Raw genomic sequence first — 21,008 nt, forward strand, 5'->3', positions numbered from 1 at the left:
GGTGGCTCAGCGGTTTAGCACTGCCCTCAGCCCAGGGTGTGATTCTGGAGACACGGGATCGAGTCCCAAGTTGGGGTCCCTGCATGCACCCTGCTTCTCCCTTTCCCTATCTCTCTCTCTCTCTCTCTCTCTCTCTCTCTGTATGTCTCATGAATAAATAAATAAAATCTTAAAAATAAAAAAAGAAACAGTGGGATACCTTGGTGGCTCAGAGGTTAAGTGTGTCTGCCTTCGGCCCAGGGCATGATCCTGGAAAACCGGGATCGAGTCCCACATCAGGCTCCCTGCATGGAGCCTGCTTCTCCTTCTGCCTGTGTCTCTGCCTCTCTCTGTGTGTGTCTCATGAATGAATAAATAAAATCTTTAAAAAAAAAAAAAAAAAGGAACACCTAGGTGGCTCAGCGGTTGAGCATCTGCCTCCGGCTCAGGGCGTGATCCTGGAGTCCTGAGATCAAGTCCCACATCAGGCTCCCTGTGGTGAGCCTGTTTCTCTCTCTGCCTATGTCTCTGCCTCTCTGTGTCTCTCATGAGTAAATAAATAAAATCTTTAAAAATACATAAGAAAAAGAAATCTTAATAGACCTGTAACAAGCAGAGACCGAATTTATGCTCAAAAACTTTCCCACAAAAAAAAAAAAAAAAAATCAAAGGTCCAAACGGCTTCCCTGGTAAATTCTAACAAACACTTAAAGAAGGTTTAACACTGGTCCTTCACAAACTCTTCCAAAAAGTAGAAGAGGAAGGAATACTTCCTAACCGGTCTATGAGGCCAGCATTATACTCATACCAAAGCTAGACAAAAACATCACAAGAAAATAAGACTGATATTTCTTATGAATACAGACACAAAAATATCAATAAAATATGAGTAAGCCAAATCTGGCAACATATAAAAAGGATTATGGACCACAGCCAAGTGAGATTTATTCCAGGAATACTATAATGATCCAAAAATCCAAAGATCAATCAATGCAATACACCATATTAAAAGCAAATGACAGGGATCCCTGGGTGGCGCAGCGGTTTGGCACCTGCCTTTGGCCCAGGGCGTGATCCTGGAGACCCGGGATCGAATCCCACGTCGGGCTCCCGGTGCATGGAGCCTGCTTCTCCCTCTGCCTGTGTGTCTCTGCCTCTCTCTCTCTCTCTGTCTCTCTCTCTGTGACTGTCATAAATAAATAAAAATTAAAAACAAAAAAGCAAATGACAGAACAATCTCAACAGATGCAGAAAAAGCACTTAATAAAATCTAACACCCTTTCATGAAAAAGAAAAAACAATCAACAAACTAGGAATAGAAGGGAATTATCCCAATCTGATAAAGGTCATCTGCACAAAACTTACATCATACTTAATAGTAAAACACTTAAAGCTTTTCCTCTAAAATCAGGAACCAGAGAAGGATGTCCACTCTCACTTCTATTCAACATTGTCTGGAGGTTCTAGCCAAGGTAATAAGACAAGAAAATGAAATGAGTGCATCCAAAGAAAGAAAGAAACTATTCAAAGATGACATGATCATGTCTATAGAAACTGCTAACCAGGGATGCCTCGGTGGCTCAGCAGTTGAGCCTCTGGCTTTGGCTCAGGGCATGATCCAAGTACGAGGATCAAGTCCTGCATCGGGCTCCCTGTGAGGAGCCTGCTTCTCCCTCTGCCTATATTTCTGACTCTCTCTCTCTCTCTCTCTCTCTGTCTCTCAGGAATAAATAAAATCTTTAAAAAGAAAGAAAGAAACTGCTAACGAATCTACCAAAAACAACAACAGCACAAAAAAACCCATTTGAGATAATAAATGAGTTCAGCAGGATTGCAAGATCTAAGATCAATACACGAAAATCAGTTATGTTGTTATACACCAGCAATAAACAATCTGAAAATGAAATTAAGAAAATAATTCCTTTTACAATAGCACCAAAAAGAATAAAATACTTAGGAATAAATCTAACAAAAAAAAAGGTAAAAAAAAAATTACATTGAAAACTTAAAAAAATTTTTTTAAATAAATTAAAGACCTAAATAAATGAAAAAGACATCTTGTGTTCATAGACTGGAAAACTAAGTATTGTTAAGATAGCAATACTCTCCAAATTGATCTAAATCTTTTCAACAAATAGTACTGGGACACCTGGACAGCCACATGGAAAAGAATGAAGTTGGACTCCTACCTCATGAGATATATAAACTAACTCAAAATGAATCAGAGACCTAAACGTAAGAGCTAAAACTATAACATGTTTAAAAGAAAATAGAAGAGTATTTACAATAGCTAAGATATGGAAATAACCTAAGTGTCCATCAGTAGATGAATGGATAAAGGAATTGTGGTGTCTACACACACACACACACACACACGCGCGCGCGCGCACACAGGAATATTATTCAGCCATAAAAAAGAATTAAATCTTGCTAGTTTTTTTAAGATTTTATTTATTTATTCATGAGAGACACACACAGAGAGAGAGAGAGAGAGAGAGGGGCAAAGACACAGGCAGAGGGAGAAGCAGGCTCCACAAAGGGAGCCTGACACGGAACTCGATCCCGCGACCCCAGGATCACACCCTGGGCCGAAGGCAGGTACTAAACCACCGAGCCACCCAGGGATCCCCTTGCTATTTTTGACATCATGCATGAATCCAAAGGGCATTACACTAAGTCAAATGAGACAATGACAAATACTTTTTCATCCACCTTATATCTGAAATCTTAAACAAAGAAAAAAACCACCAAATTCAGAGATACAGAAAATAGATCAGTAGTTGCCAGAAAGGGGGTGGGGGGGGGGAGGCGGAGAGCAGGAGGTGCAAACAATAGGTATCCAATTCTGTTTGTTTGATTTGGGAACCCTTGCTTTTAAATGTACTTTCTTTTTAAGGTTTATTTATTTTAGGGGCGCCTGGGTGACTCAGTCAGTGAGGAGTCTACCTTTGGCTCAGGTCAAGAACCCAGGGTCCTGGGATCCAGCCCCAAGCTGGGTTCCCTGCTTATGCTTCTTCCTCTTCCTCGGCCCCTTCCCTCTCCCTAATCTTTTTTTTTTTTTAAAGATGTATTTATTTTATTTGAGAGAGAGAAAGAGAGAACATAAGTGGAGGGAGAGATAGTGGGAGAGGGACAGAGAGAATCCTAAGCAGACTCCCTGCTGAACACAGAGTCTGATGCAGGGCTCAATCTCAGGACCCTGGAATCATGACCTGAGCTGAAATTAAGAGTAGGCCACTTGGGGCACCTAGGTGGCTCAGTGGTTGAGTGTCTGCCTTCGGCTCAGGTCGTGACCCTGGGGTCCTGGGATCGAGTCCTGCATCAGGCTCCCCACAGGGAGCCTGCTTCTCCCTCTGCCTGTGTCTCTTCCTCTCTGTGTGTCTCTCATGAATAAATAAATAAAATCTTAAAAAAAAAAAAAAACAAGAGCAAAATATCACTTCAAACCCACTAGAAGGCTAAATTCAAAATTATAACAAGCGTTGGCAAAGATGTGGAAAAACTGGAACCTTCCTACAGCACTGGTTAGCCATAAGATGGGGCAGCCACTGTGGACAACTATCTAGGACTTTCTCAAGGTTAAATGTAAGGATTATCATATGGCTTAGCAGTTGCAGTCCCACACAGAGACTCAAAAGAAATGAACACATGTGCACACAAAAATCTGTACACAAATGTTCACAGTAGCATTATTCCTGAGGGCCATATGTGGAAAGGAGCCAAATGCCTGTCGACTGAGGAACAGATAAACACAGGGTGGCATAACTGCACTGTGTAATATTATTCAGCCAAGAAAAGGAATCGAGTTCTGATTTGTGCAGTCACAAGGATGAACCTGAGCACACTGCACAAAGTCAAAGGAGCCAGACACAAAAACCACAAAGTGTAGGATTCCCTTGATACAAAACATCCAGAGTAGGCTAATTCATAGACAGAAAGTAGACTAGTGGTTGGGAGTTGTTGGGGGTGGGAGATGACTGCTGATGAACCCAGAGTTTCTTCTGGGGGCATGAAAAGGTTCTGAAATTAGATAGTGGTGATTGCTGCACAATTCTGTGAAGATGCTAAAAACCACCTGATAGTACACTTTTTTTTTTTTTTTGGTAAGATTTTATTTTTAAGTCATCTCTACACCCAATTTGGGTCTCAAACTCACAACCCCAAGATCAGGAGTCCCATCCATGTTCTATCAACTGAGCCAGCCTCACACGATCACCACCCCTCCAATAGTACTTTAAAAGGATGAGTTTTGTGTGTGTCTCTCATGAATAAGTAAATCTTATAAAATAAAAATAAATAAAATAAAATAAAAATAAAATAAAATAAAATATAAAATAAAATAAAATGATGAGTTTTATGGTATGTGAATTGTAGTTTGGTAAAAATGCTATTTTAAAGTAAAGAGCACCAGAACAACCCAGGTACCAAGAACGGAGCAAGCCCCTCATCTATCTTTAAGGTAAAAACCACTGCGGGGCGCCTGGGTGGCTTAGTGGGTTGAGCAGCTGACTCTCGATCTCGGCTCAGGTCCTGATCTCAGGGTCATGATGAGATCCAGCCCGTGTCAGACTCCCCACTCAGCAGGAAGCCTGCTTCTCTCCCTCTGCGACCGCACCCCCCCCCCACCGCCGCTCATATGCACTCTCTCTCTCAAATAAGTAAATCTTAAAAAGAGAGAGAGAGAGAGAGAGAGAGAGAGAGAGAGAGAGAGAAACCACTGCCAATCTACACAAACCCTCCCAGAAAGGCCCGGGGCCTCTGACTGCAGCCTGTCCTCACCCTGCCCTCCTACAGCCTCACCCCTCTGCCTTGTCCCCTCCATGACCCTGATCTTAGTCCCAGCCTCCATTTCTTTGTGATGTGCCTGACTTGTGTGTGTCTCCCAGTCCCAGCCTAACTCAGTGGCAACCAACAGAGTGTCAGCCTGGCAGCCTTTGCTGAGTGCATAGCATACCAGTTAGCAACTGAGACACAAAGTTAGTTTTTTACATGGAGGAGATGGGGTTCTAGAGCACATCATACACACCAAGTACCTTTTTTTTTTAAGGTTTTTTTTTTTTTTTTTTTTTTTATGATAGTCACAGAGAGAGAGAGAGAGAGAGAGAGAGGCAGAGACACAGGCAGAGGGAGAAACAGGCTCCATGCACCGGGAGCCCGACGTGGGATTCGATCCCGGGTCTCCAGGATCGCGCCCCGGGCCAAAGGCAGGCGCCAAACCGCTGCGCCACCCAGGGATCCCCACACCAAGTACCATACAAAGGAGCACACCCGTGAGCTAGGCCCCATCAGGGACCTCACCTTCAACTGGGTGGAGATAGACAATGAACCAAATAAACAGGCAGAACAATGACAGGGAGTGACCAGTGCTTCCAAGAAAAATTAAGCAGGGCAGAAGGATGGAGTAACAGGGTGGAGGCATTTTTAGCAGTGGGACCAGGAAGGGCCTACTAAGGAGGAGACAGCTGACCACAGGCCTGATGGAGGTGACAGATGATCCATCAGGCAGGCTATCTTAAAGAAAGAGCTTCCAGACAGAAGAACAGCATGTGCAAAGGCCCTGAGGTGGGACCATGTTTCACATATTTGAGAAACAGTAAGAAGCCCAGAATAGCCAGAACAGAACAAGTAAGGGAGAAACAGAGGTCGTTAAGAGAGATAAAGGGAGAGAAGTGATGGGATGCAGTGGGAGGGAGGTGAGTGGACAAGGAGATCACGCAAGACCTTCTGGTGGTAGTGAAGACTTCAGATATCACATCAAGGAAGCTAGTAGCCATGGTGGGTTCTGAGCAAAGAGGGAATACATTCTTAACAGGCCTCTAGCCACACTGTAGGGAGAACAGTCTAGGGTGGGCAGGTAGTGAGGGCAGAAGGTGTAAGAACTAGGAGGAGGTAATACACTGATCCAGGTGAGTGGTGTTGTTACATGGAATAACAGGGACACAAAAACTAGTAGCAAAGCTCTCCATGTACTGAGATGGAGACATTTTTTTGTTAAGAAATCAACAAGCTGGGGGAGCCTGGGTAGCTCAGCCAAAGCATCTGCCTTTGGCTCAGATCGTGATCCCAGGGTCCTGGGATCAAGTCCTGCATTGGGCTGCTCCCTGCTCAGCGAGTACCCCACTTCTCCCTCTCCCTCTGCCCCTCCCCTTGGCTCATGCTCTCTCTCTCTCAAATAAATAAAATCTTAAAAAAAAAAAGAAGTCAACAAGCTGATTCTAAATTTTATAATGTAAAGGTAAAGGAACTAGACTAGGCAAAACAATTTTGAAAATGAATGACGGAGGGGCAGCCCAGATGGCTCAGCGGTTTAGCGCTACCTTCAGCCCAGGGCCTGAGCCACCCAGGTGCCCTTCATTTTGACCATTTTTAAGTATACAGTTCAGGGGGATCCCTGGGTGGCTCAGCGGTTTAGCCCCCGCCTTTGACCCAGGGCGTGATCCTGGAGTCCCGAGATCAAGTCCCACATCAGGCTCCCTGCATGGAGCCTGCTTCTCCCTTTGCCTGTGTCCCTGCCTCCCTCTCTCTCTCTGTGTGTCTCTCGTGAATAAATAAATAAAATTAAAAAAAAAGAAAATGAATGACGGAGAAGACTCAGCTGGCCTGATTTCAAGGCTTACTGTAAAGTCATAAAGAAATGTGGTTTTGGTCAAAGGTCACACATACAGATCAATGTTTGTAGAAAACAGAGTCCAGAATGAACCCGTACCAACACGGCCCACAGGCACCTCAATGGAGAAAAGGTCTTTTCCTTTTTTAAAAGTTTATTCATTTATTTGAGAGAGAGACAGAGACGAGAGAGAGAGAGAGAGAGAGGGAGAGAGAGCGCGCGCAGGGAGAAGAGCAGCAGACAGAGAGGGAGAAGCAGGCTCCCTGCTCAGTAAGGAGCCTGACAATGCAGTGCTCCATCCCAGAACCCTGGGGTCACGACCTGAGCTGAAGACAGACACTTAGCTGACTGAGCCACCCAGGTGCCCCAAAAAGGTCTTTTCAATAAATAGTACTGACATGGGGCACCTGGGTGGCTCAGTTGGTTAAGTGGCCGACTCTTGATCTTGGCTCAGATCTTGATCTCGGCTCAGATCTTGATCTCAGGGTGAGTTCAAACCCCATGTTGGGCTCCATGCTGGCCGTGGAGCCTACTTGATAGATGATTGATAGATAGATAGATAGATAGATAGATAGATAGATAGATAGATAGATAGATAGATAGATAGATAGATAGATAGATAGATAGATCTGACACAACTGGACATTTATATGCCAAAAAAATTATAACCTCAATCTATAACTCGTAAATCATACATAAATTAACCAAAGATATAACCTATATGTGAGCCACAGAGAGACAAGCACATAAATGTCTCTGTCGGTATTATTCACAAGCACCAAGAACTGAAGAAAATGCACTGTCCTTCAGGTGGTGAATGGCTCAACAGCCGGGGCGTACCATGAAACACTCCTCAGCAGTAAAAAGGACCAAACTGCTGATGCATTCGGTCTGAATGGATCTCCGGTGTGTCATGCAGAGCGAAATGCAGCAAACTCAGGAGGGCTGCGTGGGCTCATTTACATAAGACTCTGGAAAAGGCAAAACCATAGGGTGAAGAACCCATCAGCAGGTGCCAGGTGCAGGGGGTGGTGTGGGGGTGACCACAAAAGGGCACAGGGGGACTACAGGTGTTCTGTGTGTTAATCATGGTGGTGGTGCCATAACTCTGCTGTTTGTCAAAACAGAATTGTGGGCTAAAAATTGACAGCCCTTATATGTAAATTATACCTGGAAGGTGGGAAACAAACCAAAGGGGCCAATATGCTGTCTGTGTGCTGACATGAGAAGATCTCCAAGAAACACTGTCAAGTAACAACCTCATTGTTCCCAACAGGATGTGAAGCTGTGTATGGGGGAAGGGAAAATAAACACACACCTGTTTGCTTCTGTTTGTACAGAGACGGGGTGGGCACACAGCAACCAGGGAGGGCGGGTGAGCTCTAAGGGCGCTGGCTGCAGGGGCAGGTGGGTAGCAAGGCCTCTCTTTCTCTCCATCCTTTCTCATTATTTGGAACTTGGTACCGTACTGAACATAATACCAATTTAAACAATTAAAAAAGAACCTTGAGGCTTCCAAAGGATGGTATATGAAAAGGAGAAAAAGAGCGAACTACTATAAAGAAAGCTGACTGCCATCACCTTGACCATGAGGTCAAGGTCAGCATCACCCATGATAAGACTTGTTGATATCACAGAGCGAGCCCTGACAGGATGTGGAGGGAAGGACTCCTGGCCTGTGTTCTTCCCCCTAAATCCAGAGCCCTAGCCTAACCATGGAAATACCAGATAAACCCAAACTGAAGGATGTTCTATTAAATATCAAGGGCATGAAAAGCAAGCAAAGAGGGTGGTACTGTCACAGACCAGTGGACACCAAAGAGGGATGACTTACCTGCAATGTGGCATCCCAGATGGGGTTGTTTCCAGAGAAAGGACACAATGAGGAAAACTGGGGGAAATCTGCAGAAAGTCTGGCTTTCCTTAATGATAACAACCTACCGAGGTTCATTTCTTAGTTATGAGGAATGTGCGGTGGTACAGTAAGACATTAAAAGTAGCAAAGGGGATCCCTGGGTGGCGCAGCGGTTTGGTTCCTGCCTTTGGCCCAGGGCACGATCCTGGAGACCCGGGATCGAATCCCACGTCGGGCTCCCGGTGCATGGAGCCTGCTTCTCCCTCTGCCTGGGTCTCTGCCTCTCTCTCTGTGTGACTATCATAAATAAATAAAATTTAAAAAAAAAAAAGAGTAGCAAAGGATGGGGGGCACCTGGGTTGCTCAGTGGTTGAGCATCTGCCTTTGGCTCAGGGTGTGATCCCAGGCTCCTGGGATTGAGTCCCACAACAGGCTCCCCGCAAGAGAGCCTATGTCTCTGCCTCTCTCTCTGTGTGTCTCTCATGAATAAATAAAAATCTTAAAAAAAAAAAAAAGAGGTCAGGAAGGAGGGTGGAGGGTACATAGGAGCTCTCTGTACGGTCTTTGCTATGTACCTCCTACTATGTACATTGCTACAAATTCAAAGCTTGTTTATTTTCGGGGCATCTGGGTGGCTTAGTCTGTTAAGCGTCTGACTTCTCAGGTCATGATCTCAGGGTCCTGGAATGGAGTCTACTCGGAGTCTACTCGTCCTTCTCTGCACCAACCCCCCGCATGTGCACATGCTCTCTCTCTCTCTCTCCAATAAACATTTAAAAAAAAAGTTTTTTTTTTTATTTTCTGTCAATCTAAAACTGTTCCAATATAAAAAATGTATTACAGACAAAACAAAGGCAAAAACCCCTCAAGACACTGAAGAGCAGGGACTTGGCATGGGGTGGACACATTATGCCAAGACTCTGGGCCATCAAACATGGGCTAATAATGGCACTGGGGGGAATGGGGAACATTCACACATCGAAATGAAAAAAAGATCTGCAAGAGCCACAAGCTAGTGGAAGTGGTTCCCGGCAAAGGGCAACAGGAACCTCTGCCTTACTCTGGGCATGTCATAAAGGAATGAATTCTATTTTACAACAAAGAGACAAATAAATATTAAAATTTAAAAAGAAAAAGAATTGAAAAATCCAGCCAAGGTGTCATTTTCTGCCCAGTGACAGCTGTGTATCCCAGGTGGGGCCTCCCCAACTCAGAGAGCCGCCTGCCCTGAACTCCACAGTGACCTAGGCCAGGCAGTGCCACCAAGAGATGTTAGCAGGGCAGACGCCACAGAAGCTGGACTTCCGTCAGAACAGCTTCCACCCAGATGAGGGGAAATCAGTGTTGCAAGACAAGACGCGCCAACCCAAACCACAGGAAGGCTCCCTCAAGCTGAATGGGTGGCTCCTAGTCTCTGGTCACAATCCCCCAAACTTGATTTATAGCTCCCTGGCACTCCATCATCCCACCAGGTAGAGAAGAACGATGTCTGAAGGCATGATCCTCAAACCACTGGCTCCCTGGCTACAGGGCCAGCTGGGGGCCTCCTAGACCAGGTCCTCCAGAAGGACCCTTTCCATCTGCCTAGAACACAGAGGCCCAACAGCCTGAGACAGACAGGGCTGTGTCCAGACCCACCACAGGGGCTTCCTGCAGGGCTGGGCTGGTCGTGCCAGGGTGTATCACCCAGCAGCCGGGTGTCACCCCAGCTGGGACTGTTCCTGCCGGCTCTGCTCACCAGCCAGTCTGCCAGTCCCTAAAGACTCTTATCACTGGGAAAATGTATCATGCAGCAGAGTTTCCAGGACGCCACCTCCTACATCTGGGCATGGCAGTGTCACCAGGACAGCTCTGGTGGCCGCTTGTCCACACCCCATGGGTCTGCAGTCCGAGCAGGTTCAAGTTTAGCCAAAGGAAGTCTCCCATTACAGAGTACTGGTTTTCCACACTGTGGCTCATGGCCAGAATCCCCCAGGAGTTTTAAGTTGGTCTAGGGAGGCAGGCTGGTATTTTATGACCTCTCCCCATGGCTCCCTGTGGGAGGATGACACCCAGTGGCTTCTTTTCCATGGTTCTGCTCTGGTCCAAATGGGCATCTGGGCATCCTGCCTTCAAACTCAAGGCCTTGTGGTGACTGTGCTCAAGCACCTGTGCAAAGCAGTTCCCGCTTCTGCCAGGGCTGCCTAGCACCCAGCTATAAAGCAAGACTTGAGGGGGCAGCTCACTGGTAGCTTTGTGGAGCCTTGGTTGCCCCGGCCCAGGGTGGGGACTCCTCTCACAGCTGGGGAAATTAGCGCAGACAAACATCGAAGCCTGGCCGGCCTGGGATCTTAGCACGACATGTCACAGCCTTCCCCATAAAGAAGTTGCGCGTGGAAAAAAAAAAAAAAAAGTTGCACGTGCTTCTGTCCGCCCCCCCACCTACCCCCGCCCCAGAGGACCCCATGCCCCACCTTACCACCACGAGCCTCCAATGGGGAGGGGTATCCCAGGATTGTCCTCCCACCCTCTTCCTCAACAAGCATCTGTGCAGTTAAATCAATCCAGTTCTGGTTTCAAGGTACATTCAACAAATACGTATGCTCCTACTATGTACCTGGTCAGCAATGAACACAGACAAAAATCCTGCTGTTCTGGTGGCAGTGGTGGGGCGGCAGACAGAGAAGCAAATAATGAAAATAATGTCAGGCGCTAATAAGAGCTCTGAAGACAAACACATCAGGGCAGGGGGTCTGAGGAGATGCAAATGAGGGAAGAGAAAGGCCTCAGGTGAGAGTGAACCTGCGGGGTTCTGGGAGCAGGCTGTGATGCTGCAGGAATGGAGGGAGAACGTGAGAGGAGGTGAGGGCAGGAGGTAAGGGGGCACGTGGCGGGGTGGGGGCACAGAAGTTGGGCTTTTACCCCAAGTGAGGTGGGAGCCAGGGATGGTTGTGCACAGAGAAAGGGTGTGGCTGGACTCAGGGGTCCACAGGCACCCAGTGGGAGTGGGGCATAAGGCCAGGAGCCTAGGAACCCGGATGGAGGCAACTGCTCTGGTTCAGGCCACAGAAGAGGTTTAGAGCAGGGTGAAGCATGGTGAAGACAGGCTGACATGTGGGGGCATCGGGGAGGACTCTCTGAGCAGCTCCAAACCAACCCCAGGGAAGCAGCTACGTGCTGGCATCTCGGCCAGCATGCCCGAGAAGGGGAAGACCATGCACACAGTGCTGGCCATCATCCATATTCTGCACCAGGCCCCATGTCCACCTACAAATCCTGGGACTAGATGACTAGAAAGAACCTCAACACCCATCACCAGGAGGCTGGTAAATAAATGAAGATGCCTTTGCACTGTAAGTACTACACAGCCATGAAAAAGCAAAGAGGGGATGAAGGAGGGCACTTGTCGTGAGGGGTACCAGGTGTTGTATGGAAAGGCTGTATCGGTATATTGTGAAATGCATATAATACTGTATGTTCACTAACTGGCATTAAAATAAAAACAAGCTGAAAGAAAGGAAGGGGAGGGGAGGGGAGGGGAGGGGAGGGGAGGGGAGGGGAGGGGAGGGGGAGGGGAGGGGAGGAGGAGAGGAGAGGAGAGGAGAGGAGAGGAGAGGAGAGGAGAGGAGAGGAGAGGAGAGGAGAGGAGAGGAGAGGAGAGGAGAGGAGAGGAGAGGAGAGGAGAGATACCTGGGTGGCTCAGCGGTTGAGCGTCTGTCTACCTTCGGCTCTGGAACTCCGGGATGGAGACCCACATTGGGCTCCTGCATGGAGCCTGCTTCTCCTCCCTCTGCCTGTGTCTCTGCCTCTCTCTGTCCCTCTCATAAATGAGTGAATGAATGAATGAATGAATGAATGAATGAAGAAAGAAAGAAAGAAAGAAGAAAAGAAAAAAGAAAAGAAAAGAAAGAAGGAAAGGAAAGGAAAGAAAAAAGAAAAGAAAAGAAAAAAGAGAACCTATGAACAACAAGGCTAGAGCCACGAGCTGGCCCACAGTCAGGCAGGATGGGCACAAAGGTACCAATTCGGGGGCCACCCGTCTGCTGCAGGCCAGCTCCCTGCCCCCCATCCTCCTCACCTCAAGAGGAAGACCTACACCTCCTCCAGGAAGCATTCCCTGGCCACCATTCCCATTCCAAGGCTCCCTACCAGAACCTCTGTCTTCCACATGCCTCCACCCTTTCTCACTGAGCCTCCCGAGAGAACCTCTTGGGGCTCACTCATGGCAACATCCCCATTCAAACCCAGCCTCTGCTGCTTGCTATGGTGGCAGCATTCTCCTCCAGAGACAAATACTGGTTGAGTGAACAAGTGGGCAAGCACGGGGACTTGGAGGCCCCCCAGCCCCTCAACTCCCTTGTCTGTAAAATGGGGCCAATCTAAAACAACATACAGACACCGCGAGTGCATCAAGGACGTAGAAAGTCTGTTTGGTGAAGACCAGAGCCACCCTCCCCCCAAAGGAGGCCAATCAAGGAAGTGAAGTGTGGTACTAGGCACTTCAATGGGCACTCTAAGGACCCAAGGAGGGTTTGGATTACTCCTTGACACCTGGCCTTGTTCCAGAAATCTGAGGCCATTCTGAGGTACAAACAGTGCAGGGAGAGTGAAAACCAGATCCTATGAAGCGGGGCCAAGAGTTGAGGATGCTACTCCAGGTCCAGGCCAGCAGGCCCAGGGGAGGCCTCCCATGAAGGTCAAGGCTCTGGGTTCAAGTCCAGCCACCCACAGCCCCAACATCCTGGGGCAAGCCTCTCTGATCAGTCTCCTCACCAATAGACAGGGATCGAGCGCTGGCCTCGAAGCAAGGAAGGCGCCTTGTGCCAAGGCCCCAGCGTGGATCCCAGCTCATGGAGGGTGCTGCCATTTCTCATCGGGGCAGTGAAGGCAGCTCTCTCCCACTGGCCCCTCCCTCCACTCCTTACCCCACTGGGGCCATCAGGAAGTTCCAAGCAGCAGTTACAAACGTTCCAACACGGAGAGACCTCCGGGATGTGTTCAGTGGTTGGAAAGCAAATTGCCACGCTACATAAATGGGGTGGTCCCAGTTCTAGAAAGCGGATACGCCAAGAAAGAACCAACTGCAGGCCATGCTGTGTATTTTCTGTAGGTACCGGTGAGTACGTAGGTACAAAAACACAAAAGAGGGCTTGGGTAGGATCCACCCCCACCTCCCGTCCCGTCCCAGGAGGACAGGACCAGGCTGAAGCACGTTCTTCCTCATTGGTCACGGTTTCCCTTTTCACGAGAACTCGGTCTTCAGCGTCCTACTTGCGTAATTAAAATTAAGGGAGAGGAAGCCTCCCATGGGCACTGTCTTGCCCCTCACGTGCCTGCTGGCTCTGGCCTCTGGCTCAGTTTTCTCTCCGAGCATGCAGTAGGGACCTGGCAGGCTGGGGCCCTCCGCTCCTGCCCAGGACACTGTGCCCCGGGGCCTTCGGGGGCACTCCTGGGCCCCTAGGCAAGGGATTCCTGTCCAGTCTCTCTCTCCCTCCCCCCACCATTTTCACAGCATTTCATGTTCAGAAAGTTGTTAACAGGGACACTTGGGTGGCTCAGCAGTTGAGCATCTACCTTCCACTCGGGTCGTGACCCTGCGGTCCTGGGATGGAGTACCACATCAGGCTCCCTGCAGGGAGCCTGCTTCTCCCTCTGCCTCTCTCTCTCTCTCTCTGTGTCATGTGAATAAATAAAATCTTAAAAAAAAAAAAAAGAAGAAGAAGAAGTTGTTCATATAACCATGCACCCGATCTCTGTCCATCTTGGTCCCTGCTGGGTTCCCAGCAGCCAGCAGAGGAGCTGCTGCTTCAGGCACGTTGGCCAGACACACGGCTATGGGCTCAAAGGATGCCGAGAGCCAGAAGTTGCTCTACCCATCACCTCAGCCCCCTCCTCCAAACCCCAGTGCCATAGCGTCCATTAGTCATTCCACACTCCCATCCCTGACGTTCCCGAGCACTTAGCTCTGGAGGTGACAGGCCCAGTTCACGGACTGGCTCCTGCACGCCTCCTTGTGTGACTTCAAGTCACTTCCCCTCTCTGGCCTCAGTTTCTCCACCTGTGAAACAAGGATGCTCAGAGCAGCAGCCCTGGGCTGCTGGGACCACACAAATTGCAGACACAAGTGCCCAGGGCATGGCACAGGGTGATGCACCACACACATCACCTCCTACTGTGTCCTAATCATCCAGCATCAGGTGAAACCAAGAGTCACTCGGCTCCCTGATCACACTGAAGGCGACTCCGAAAGGGAAGATCCCCAGCACCAAGCACGGGCTACTAACAAGAACCCAAAATGCACCCAGAAGCAGAGTCTTTTCTCTCTCGTGCCATCTTGCTTCAGACACAAGGCAATTTCTGTCTTTTATTCGGATGGGAGCTAATGCCCTATAAATATCTCATTATTGGCTTGCATTTTCCCAAAGCTTTCACACAATAAGGGCTTAATTACAGCATGTGGTTAGCAACCCCAGTAAATTAAGGGTTAGCTGATGTTCCCATTTTTTCCTGCAATTAAGGGCCTTGTAATTTTGGCATTTCCACTCAAATCAGGCAAAGGCTTGGCAGATGTGGCTCTGACCCAAATGCAAACACCTGGAGAGATGAGTGGTTCCCTTCTGTTGGCATTACCTCTGCAAACCCTAAATCTAGAACTGCCCACAAGGTCATCCTCTGCCCTCACCCAGAAATGACCAGCTTACCACCAGGGGATTTCAATTCGTGTACCTAGTGAGGGCCATTATCCCTGGACAGATAACTCTGAAAAAGCACTCGGTGGCCCAGAGCTGAGCTCTGGAGCAATCTGTCTTCCTGGCCATAAACATAATCCAAACAAGCAAAACCAAACCAAGAATCATCTGGGGAGACAACCCCTATATGGCGTTCAGGAAGCATATACCTTCCCAGGCTTTTTACTATAAAAATACAACTGCTTTGAATGAGATGAGACCACACTTCCACTGGGCCTGGAAATTAACAGGTCTTACACAGCTTTCTGGGTCATTAAATCCTCTTCTAGGTCCCTCTGAGTAGCTATTTCATAGCTGGTTGTTGGACACACTGTTTATCTAGCCAATTCACTGCTGTTGGGCATTTCCCCCAATCTCCCACCACCATACACTAAGTGAGCATAAATAACTCTCACAGCCACGTATTTGTTCACAGCCACCATTTCCACTGAGAAACGCACCAGTGACAGGCTCCCGCTAGCATTTCAGGATCTGGCTCACTGGCTGGCTGGTCCTGGATATAGCCCCCAGGCTAAAGCCAGAAGGAGGCCCACCTGCACTGAGAGCCACTCAATTCACTTTTGCCCTAAAATAAGGTGGTTTTTATATTAACAAAGAAATTATGAATTCCTTTTCTTTGTGGAAAAAAGAAATTAACCAACAGTTGAGTCCTCACCCAGGGCTTTTGCATAACGCAGTGCTCTCATGTTTCACAAGGATTAGCTCATTTGATCCACGGCCTGCTCCCAGGGGAGAGGGAACATCATGATCCCCATTCTCCAGATGCGGGAAGTGAGGCCCAGAAAGGTGAGGTCATTCTGCCGACGTGTGACAGGGACAACGACACTCCCACAGGCGCCTCTGGACTTTCCCCATTCAGGCTGGCCCGGGTACTACCAACCACACAGGCAAAGTAACTTTAGTTTTGCACCCAAAGGTAAAACAATGGAAACAGCTGTCATTTGCAAGCAGCTTTAACACCTAAGATCCCTGAAGGCACAAACCAGCCCAAGTGGTAGACCATGTGCCTACCCCTCAGTCTGGCAGGGACACGAGCTGCCAACAGTCATCTGACAAGATCTGTCCAGCACCCACCATGTGCCAGGCAGCAGCCTGGTGTGGCCATGTCTCCTGGAGGGACACATCACCAAAGAGCCAATGGAAATGGAGCTGGAGACGGGAGAGACCCATGGGCAGCTGGGCTCCTCTGTGAGTTGGCAAGTACTGTTCCCTGAGAAAATTGAGGTAAAGCTGAAAATCGCAGGCAAAAGTCCTCAGCTTGCCCAGAACCAGGTCCGGAAAAATTGGAATAGCGCCACTGCAGCCTTCCCTCTGCTCAGAGCCCTCCCACCCCACCCTAGCCCAGCACCTGCTAACCTCAACTCTCCTGCTATACTGGCCTGCAGGCACATGTCCACCTCAGGACCTTTGCACTTGCTCTTCCCACAGCCTGAGATGCTCTCCCCTCCCCCCACACCCCAACAAATCTTCACTGGTGGCTCCTCCCTTACCTCCTTAAGCCTCTACTCAAATGACACTTTCCCAAGGAGTGCCCTCAACTGCCTCCCTATTTAAGACCCTAACTTCCCCTTGCCCTGCTCTTCTTTTCCTAAGTTATCATTTTTCCAACCTGTTTCTTCCTTATCTACCAGCCCTTGCTGGAAGGCTGCCTCCCCCCAGGGCAGGGGTTTTGGTATCTTACTTAGGGCTGTGTCCACAACAGCCCCATAATAGGGCCAGGCACAGAGTACACGTGCTCAGAAGACATTCTGCAATGAACAAATGAAAACTACAGAGCGTTTTAAGCACTTTGCTAGACACTCTCCCAGTCCTCACTCCATCCTAAACAGCAGGCACCAGGTGACTTTATCTGCCCTAAGAGCTGAAACACACCCGTCCTACCACCTGAAAGGGGCCCAAGTAGATCCAGTTAACAGCCCCATTCCCTAGCTGGGGCTACTGAGGCTCCGAGGGGGAATGGCTCACAGGATCAAGCCCAGCCCTAGGGGATTCTGGGCTGGAAGCCTCAACTTAAGCTTCCTCCTCTTCTTCTCCTAAGGAAAAATTTCCCCAGCTCCTCCCTCCATTTGGCTGCTGAGGCTAAAAGACCAGAGTCACTGGAGAGCCAAATCTTTCCCCCTCCTCCTCAGGGCCACATGCTGGTATCGGGTGGACAAGCCAAGGGTTTTAAACTCAGGTTTCCAGGGCCAGTAGTCTCCAGGCAAATGTAAACTGAGGCTGGGAGAGTACTAGGGAGTAGTGAGGAGTGTGGCAGCTCACGTGGCCACTCCTCGTCTGACCTGGCAGCCAGTGGCTGCTGCTTCTGAGATCCAAAGACTTGGTGCCAACCAAGACTTGGGCCCAGGGAGGCCAGAATATGATTATAACGACAATTATAAATTGTCAGAGGGGATTAAAAAAAAATGGCCGTGGGGATAGAGTCAATGCACTCGACACCCATTAACTCAAGCAGTCCCCCTGGGGAGGGTCTAGCTATTACCCCATTTTATAGAAAAGGAACCTGAGTCCACCTAGCCAAAGTCACACAACCAAACATGCTGGAGCCAGACTGAAGGCCTGGAGCCCACGTATTACAGCACTAAATTCTAGAAAGACCTGTGAGTGTCTGCTAAGCACTGCCAAAATCTGAATTCTGATGTAAAACTTAACTACTGGCAGTTAATTAAAAACAAAAGATTTTATAAACGCTGTGCAGGTGAAACAAAAGACCAGCAAGCAGGCCTCAGCACCCCAGGGCTGCCAATCTGCCACCACTGGTATAGGCTGAGCTAACTGGGCCATCCTCACTTGGACCACATTCTTAGAAAACCAACAAGAAAGAGGCAATGAAGCAGAGCAGCCCGTGCTGAGCCCCAGGCACAGGCCCTTGACATGCGCTCTCATTTGTCCCTTGAAACTAGCCAAAATGTCCACTGTAAAGGTCCAGAGTGCAAAGAAGCAAACAGGTCCTCATTCAAAATGAGGCCCGCCTGCCACCCCCTACAGCAGGGCTTGGTAGCTAAGAGACCTTACCCACACTCCAGAAATAAAAAGAAGATAGCTCTGTTTGAGCAACCCATACCCGAGAATCCTTTTTTACAAGTCTGGTTCTCAGGCCCTGAACTAATGCTCTTAACGACCAAGGTCACATTGCAGGCTTTCTGGGAGGAGGTTGCCAGAGGAGCCAGCTCAGTAGATGACTGCGTGGGTGGGTGGGTAAGAGAGAAAGGCGAGCGGCAGACAGACTGAGGACAGGGGAAAGAAACCCCAGGCCCCCCCACACACACACACCTAGAGCCCTGAATTCCTCACCGAATGGCCTTGAGCAAGAGTGCTCAGTTGAGCCTCAGTTTTCTGCTCTGTAAAATGGGGTCATAGCAGAGTCCGCCTCGTAAGACTTAAATACAGTCCAGCATGTAACTCAAAAGCACTTTCATCCTGATTAGTTTTTGCTGCTGACATGAGAACAGCATGGTGAATAACAGCCCGTCCATGTCAACCTACTGTGTGCCACACACTGTGTTAAGTAAGCACTTCCAACGTATCAGGTCCCTGCACCATGGCAACAGTCTTGTCGCCATGATGAAGGGGAAACTGAGGTTTAGAGAGGCCAAACTACCTGTGCAAGGTCACAAGGCAAATGAAATGGACAGAACTTTGCTGTGTGCCCACTGAAAGCCTGGGCAGGCAAGAAGATAACCATGCAAACGGGACCCACAGCCCAGCCCAAGGCTCAGGCCAGGCGCAGCTGACCCCAAGTCCACACCTTTCCGCCACACTGGACAACAGGCAAGGCGCCAGAGACAAAGCAGCAAAGGAGGAAATTCATGCCGCTGAGAGCAAAACTTCAGGCCTCTGGGAAGGCAAGGCAGGGCTGGGCACCCAGCTGGGTTCCACTAAGTGCTAGCCTAGTGCTCTTGGGCCATGGATGAGTCTTTTCTGAGCTTCCCTGCTTGTATGTAAGGTGGGGTTAACAGAACCTCCACCTCACTCTGTGGGGTTTAAGATGCTGACAAAAGAACTCAGCCTGGGGCCTGCCAGATGAACATTACCCCTCAACACCGATAACAGCCACAGTAATAATAACGATGACTGTGATGTTATCACTTGGCAGCCACAGGCACAAATGGAGTCCGTCCCAGAATGGAGAAGTGACAGCCCATCTGGGAGGCAGAAGGGCAGAATGGGGGGAAGGGAGAAGAAAGAACCAAACACCCCTGGAAGCCACACATTCTTGTTCATCAGCTTCCTGAATCCTGGAAACCACCCAATGAGTGGAGTTTGCCCACCGGACAGATGGACAAACTGAGGCTTCTCAGAGCTACCCAAAAGCCTGATCAGGCTCCAACAGACAGCCCCCAATTTGCAGGTTTTCGCTTGGGAGCTGGCCCCTGTGTTCTGGGGCCCCAGAACACTCTAAGGGTCAGGAAAGAATCCGGCAGAAAGTTCCCCCCAGGATCCTATTTCCAACTGATAGAGAAATTCAAGTTTCATCCCTCAGCTCCCTTGTCCACTGCGTGCTCCCCCTACCCACTACTGCAGGGCCAGACAGCCAGAGACTGCCAGCACACTGAAGGGCAGGCTGTGACAAGGCCGGACACCTCTACAGACAGAAGAAAGGATCAATTTGGGCCAGAAGTCAGCATTTGCAAGGGACCAAGCTTTAGAGTCAGCCTAAGAATACCAGACAACAGAGGCCCTAGGGTCCAGCCAGCCAGCCAGACTGCAGAAGCCAGCCAGAGTAACCCAACAGAGGTACGGCTAAGTGTGAAAGTCTGCGAGGAGGCCAGACAGCACAGGTCGCCCTAGACAGCTAGCCAGGCAGCGGGGGGCTGCCCGGAGGGACTGGACAGATGGACAGCCAAATGGTGGCGGCAAGGAGTTCTATCCAGGACAGAGCGACGGCCAACTAGACGGCAGGGGCTGCTCCAGACAAGTGAACAGCCAGCCAGACCACAGGGGTCGAACCAATCAATAGGTATCTAGCTGGCAGGTTTCGGACAGAGAAGAGGGACCTAACTCTGACCCCCAGGCAACCAGACGGTAGAGCTCAGCCGTGAAAAGCTGGGGACGGAGGAGTCGGCGACGGTCCACCGCACTTCCTGGCCCACGCCCCCCGGCCGGTGAGACGCCCCGAGGGCCCGAGCCGGCTCCCCTGCCCGGGCAGGAAGCCCTCCGCCCGGGGCGTCCCACAGAGCCCGCCTCCCTGTCCCCGTCCCCGTCGCGGGCACGCAAGCGCCGCAGTTACGCCGGCTGCGCAGGGCGCGCCATTCCCGGTCCGCCCTCCGCGCCCTAGGCCGCCGCCCGCCCGCCGTCGCCGCCGCGCTCGCTCACCGGCCTACGAAGTTCTCGAGCACCGAGCTCTTGCCGGCGCTCTGGCCGCCCACCACGGCGATCTGCGGCAGGTCCAGGTGGCAGCTCTGGCCGATGGAGCTGAAAGCGTCCTGCAGCTTGTTGACCAGCGGGATCAGCTCTTCCATCCCGCGGTTGCCCATGGCGCCGGCGGCCCCGGCCCGAGCGCCCCGCGCTCCCCGCCTGCCCCCGGCCCTTAACGACGCGGCCCCGCGGCGTCCGCGGCCGTTGCTCCCCGCCCGCCCGGGCCTCGGCGCGACGCCCGCTCCCGGCTCGGCCTCACAGTCGCCGCCTCATCCGGTTCTCAGACGACACCCGACCCGAGCGACCTCCCGCCCGGGCCCCGGGGCTGCGCCCAAAGCCTTCATGCCGCCCCCGATTGGCCGGCCCCGCTGCCACTCGTACCCAGGAGCCAATGAAAGAGAGGCATAGGTCTCCGGTTGAGTAGACCTTCCCCCCTGGGGACCTCCCGGCGGGCTCATTGGACGTCAGAACTGTCGTTTCTGCG

The 21,008-nt window shown here is 50.0% G+C and overlaps 1 protein-coding gene across 7 annotated transcripts in view; it reads right to left on the reverse strand.

Annotated features, from left to right (window-relative positions):
- DNM2 (dynamin 2) overlaps nucleotides 1-20,771 on the reverse strand; it is an 89,379-nt gene extending 68,608 nt beyond the window's left edge. For 2 of the 7 annotated variants that reach the window (XM_055342609.1, XM_055342605.1), the window contains exon 1: nucleotides 20,483-20,769. In XM_055342609.1, coding sequence (XP_055198584.1) covers nucleotides 20,483-20,643 — 161 coding nt within the window. In that variant the 5' untranslated portion in view covers nucleotides 20,644-20,769. Of the gene's footprint in view, nucleotides 1-20,482 lie in introns of all 7 variants that reach the window. The other 5 variants (XM_055342608.1, XM_055342604.1, XM_055342607.1 and 2 more) reach the window with 3 other exon arrangements.
- Between the last annotated feature and the right edge of the window lie 237 nt (nucleotides 20,772-21,008).

Source organism: Nyctereutes procyonoides, unplaced genomic scaffold (genome assembly GCF_905146905.1).
Source record: "Nyctereutes procyonoides isolate TBG_1078 unplaced genomic scaffold, NYPRO_anot_genome, whole genome shotgun sequence".
NCBI lineage: Eukaryota > Metazoa > Chordata > Mammalia > Carnivora > Canidae > Nyctereutes > Nyctereutes procyonoides.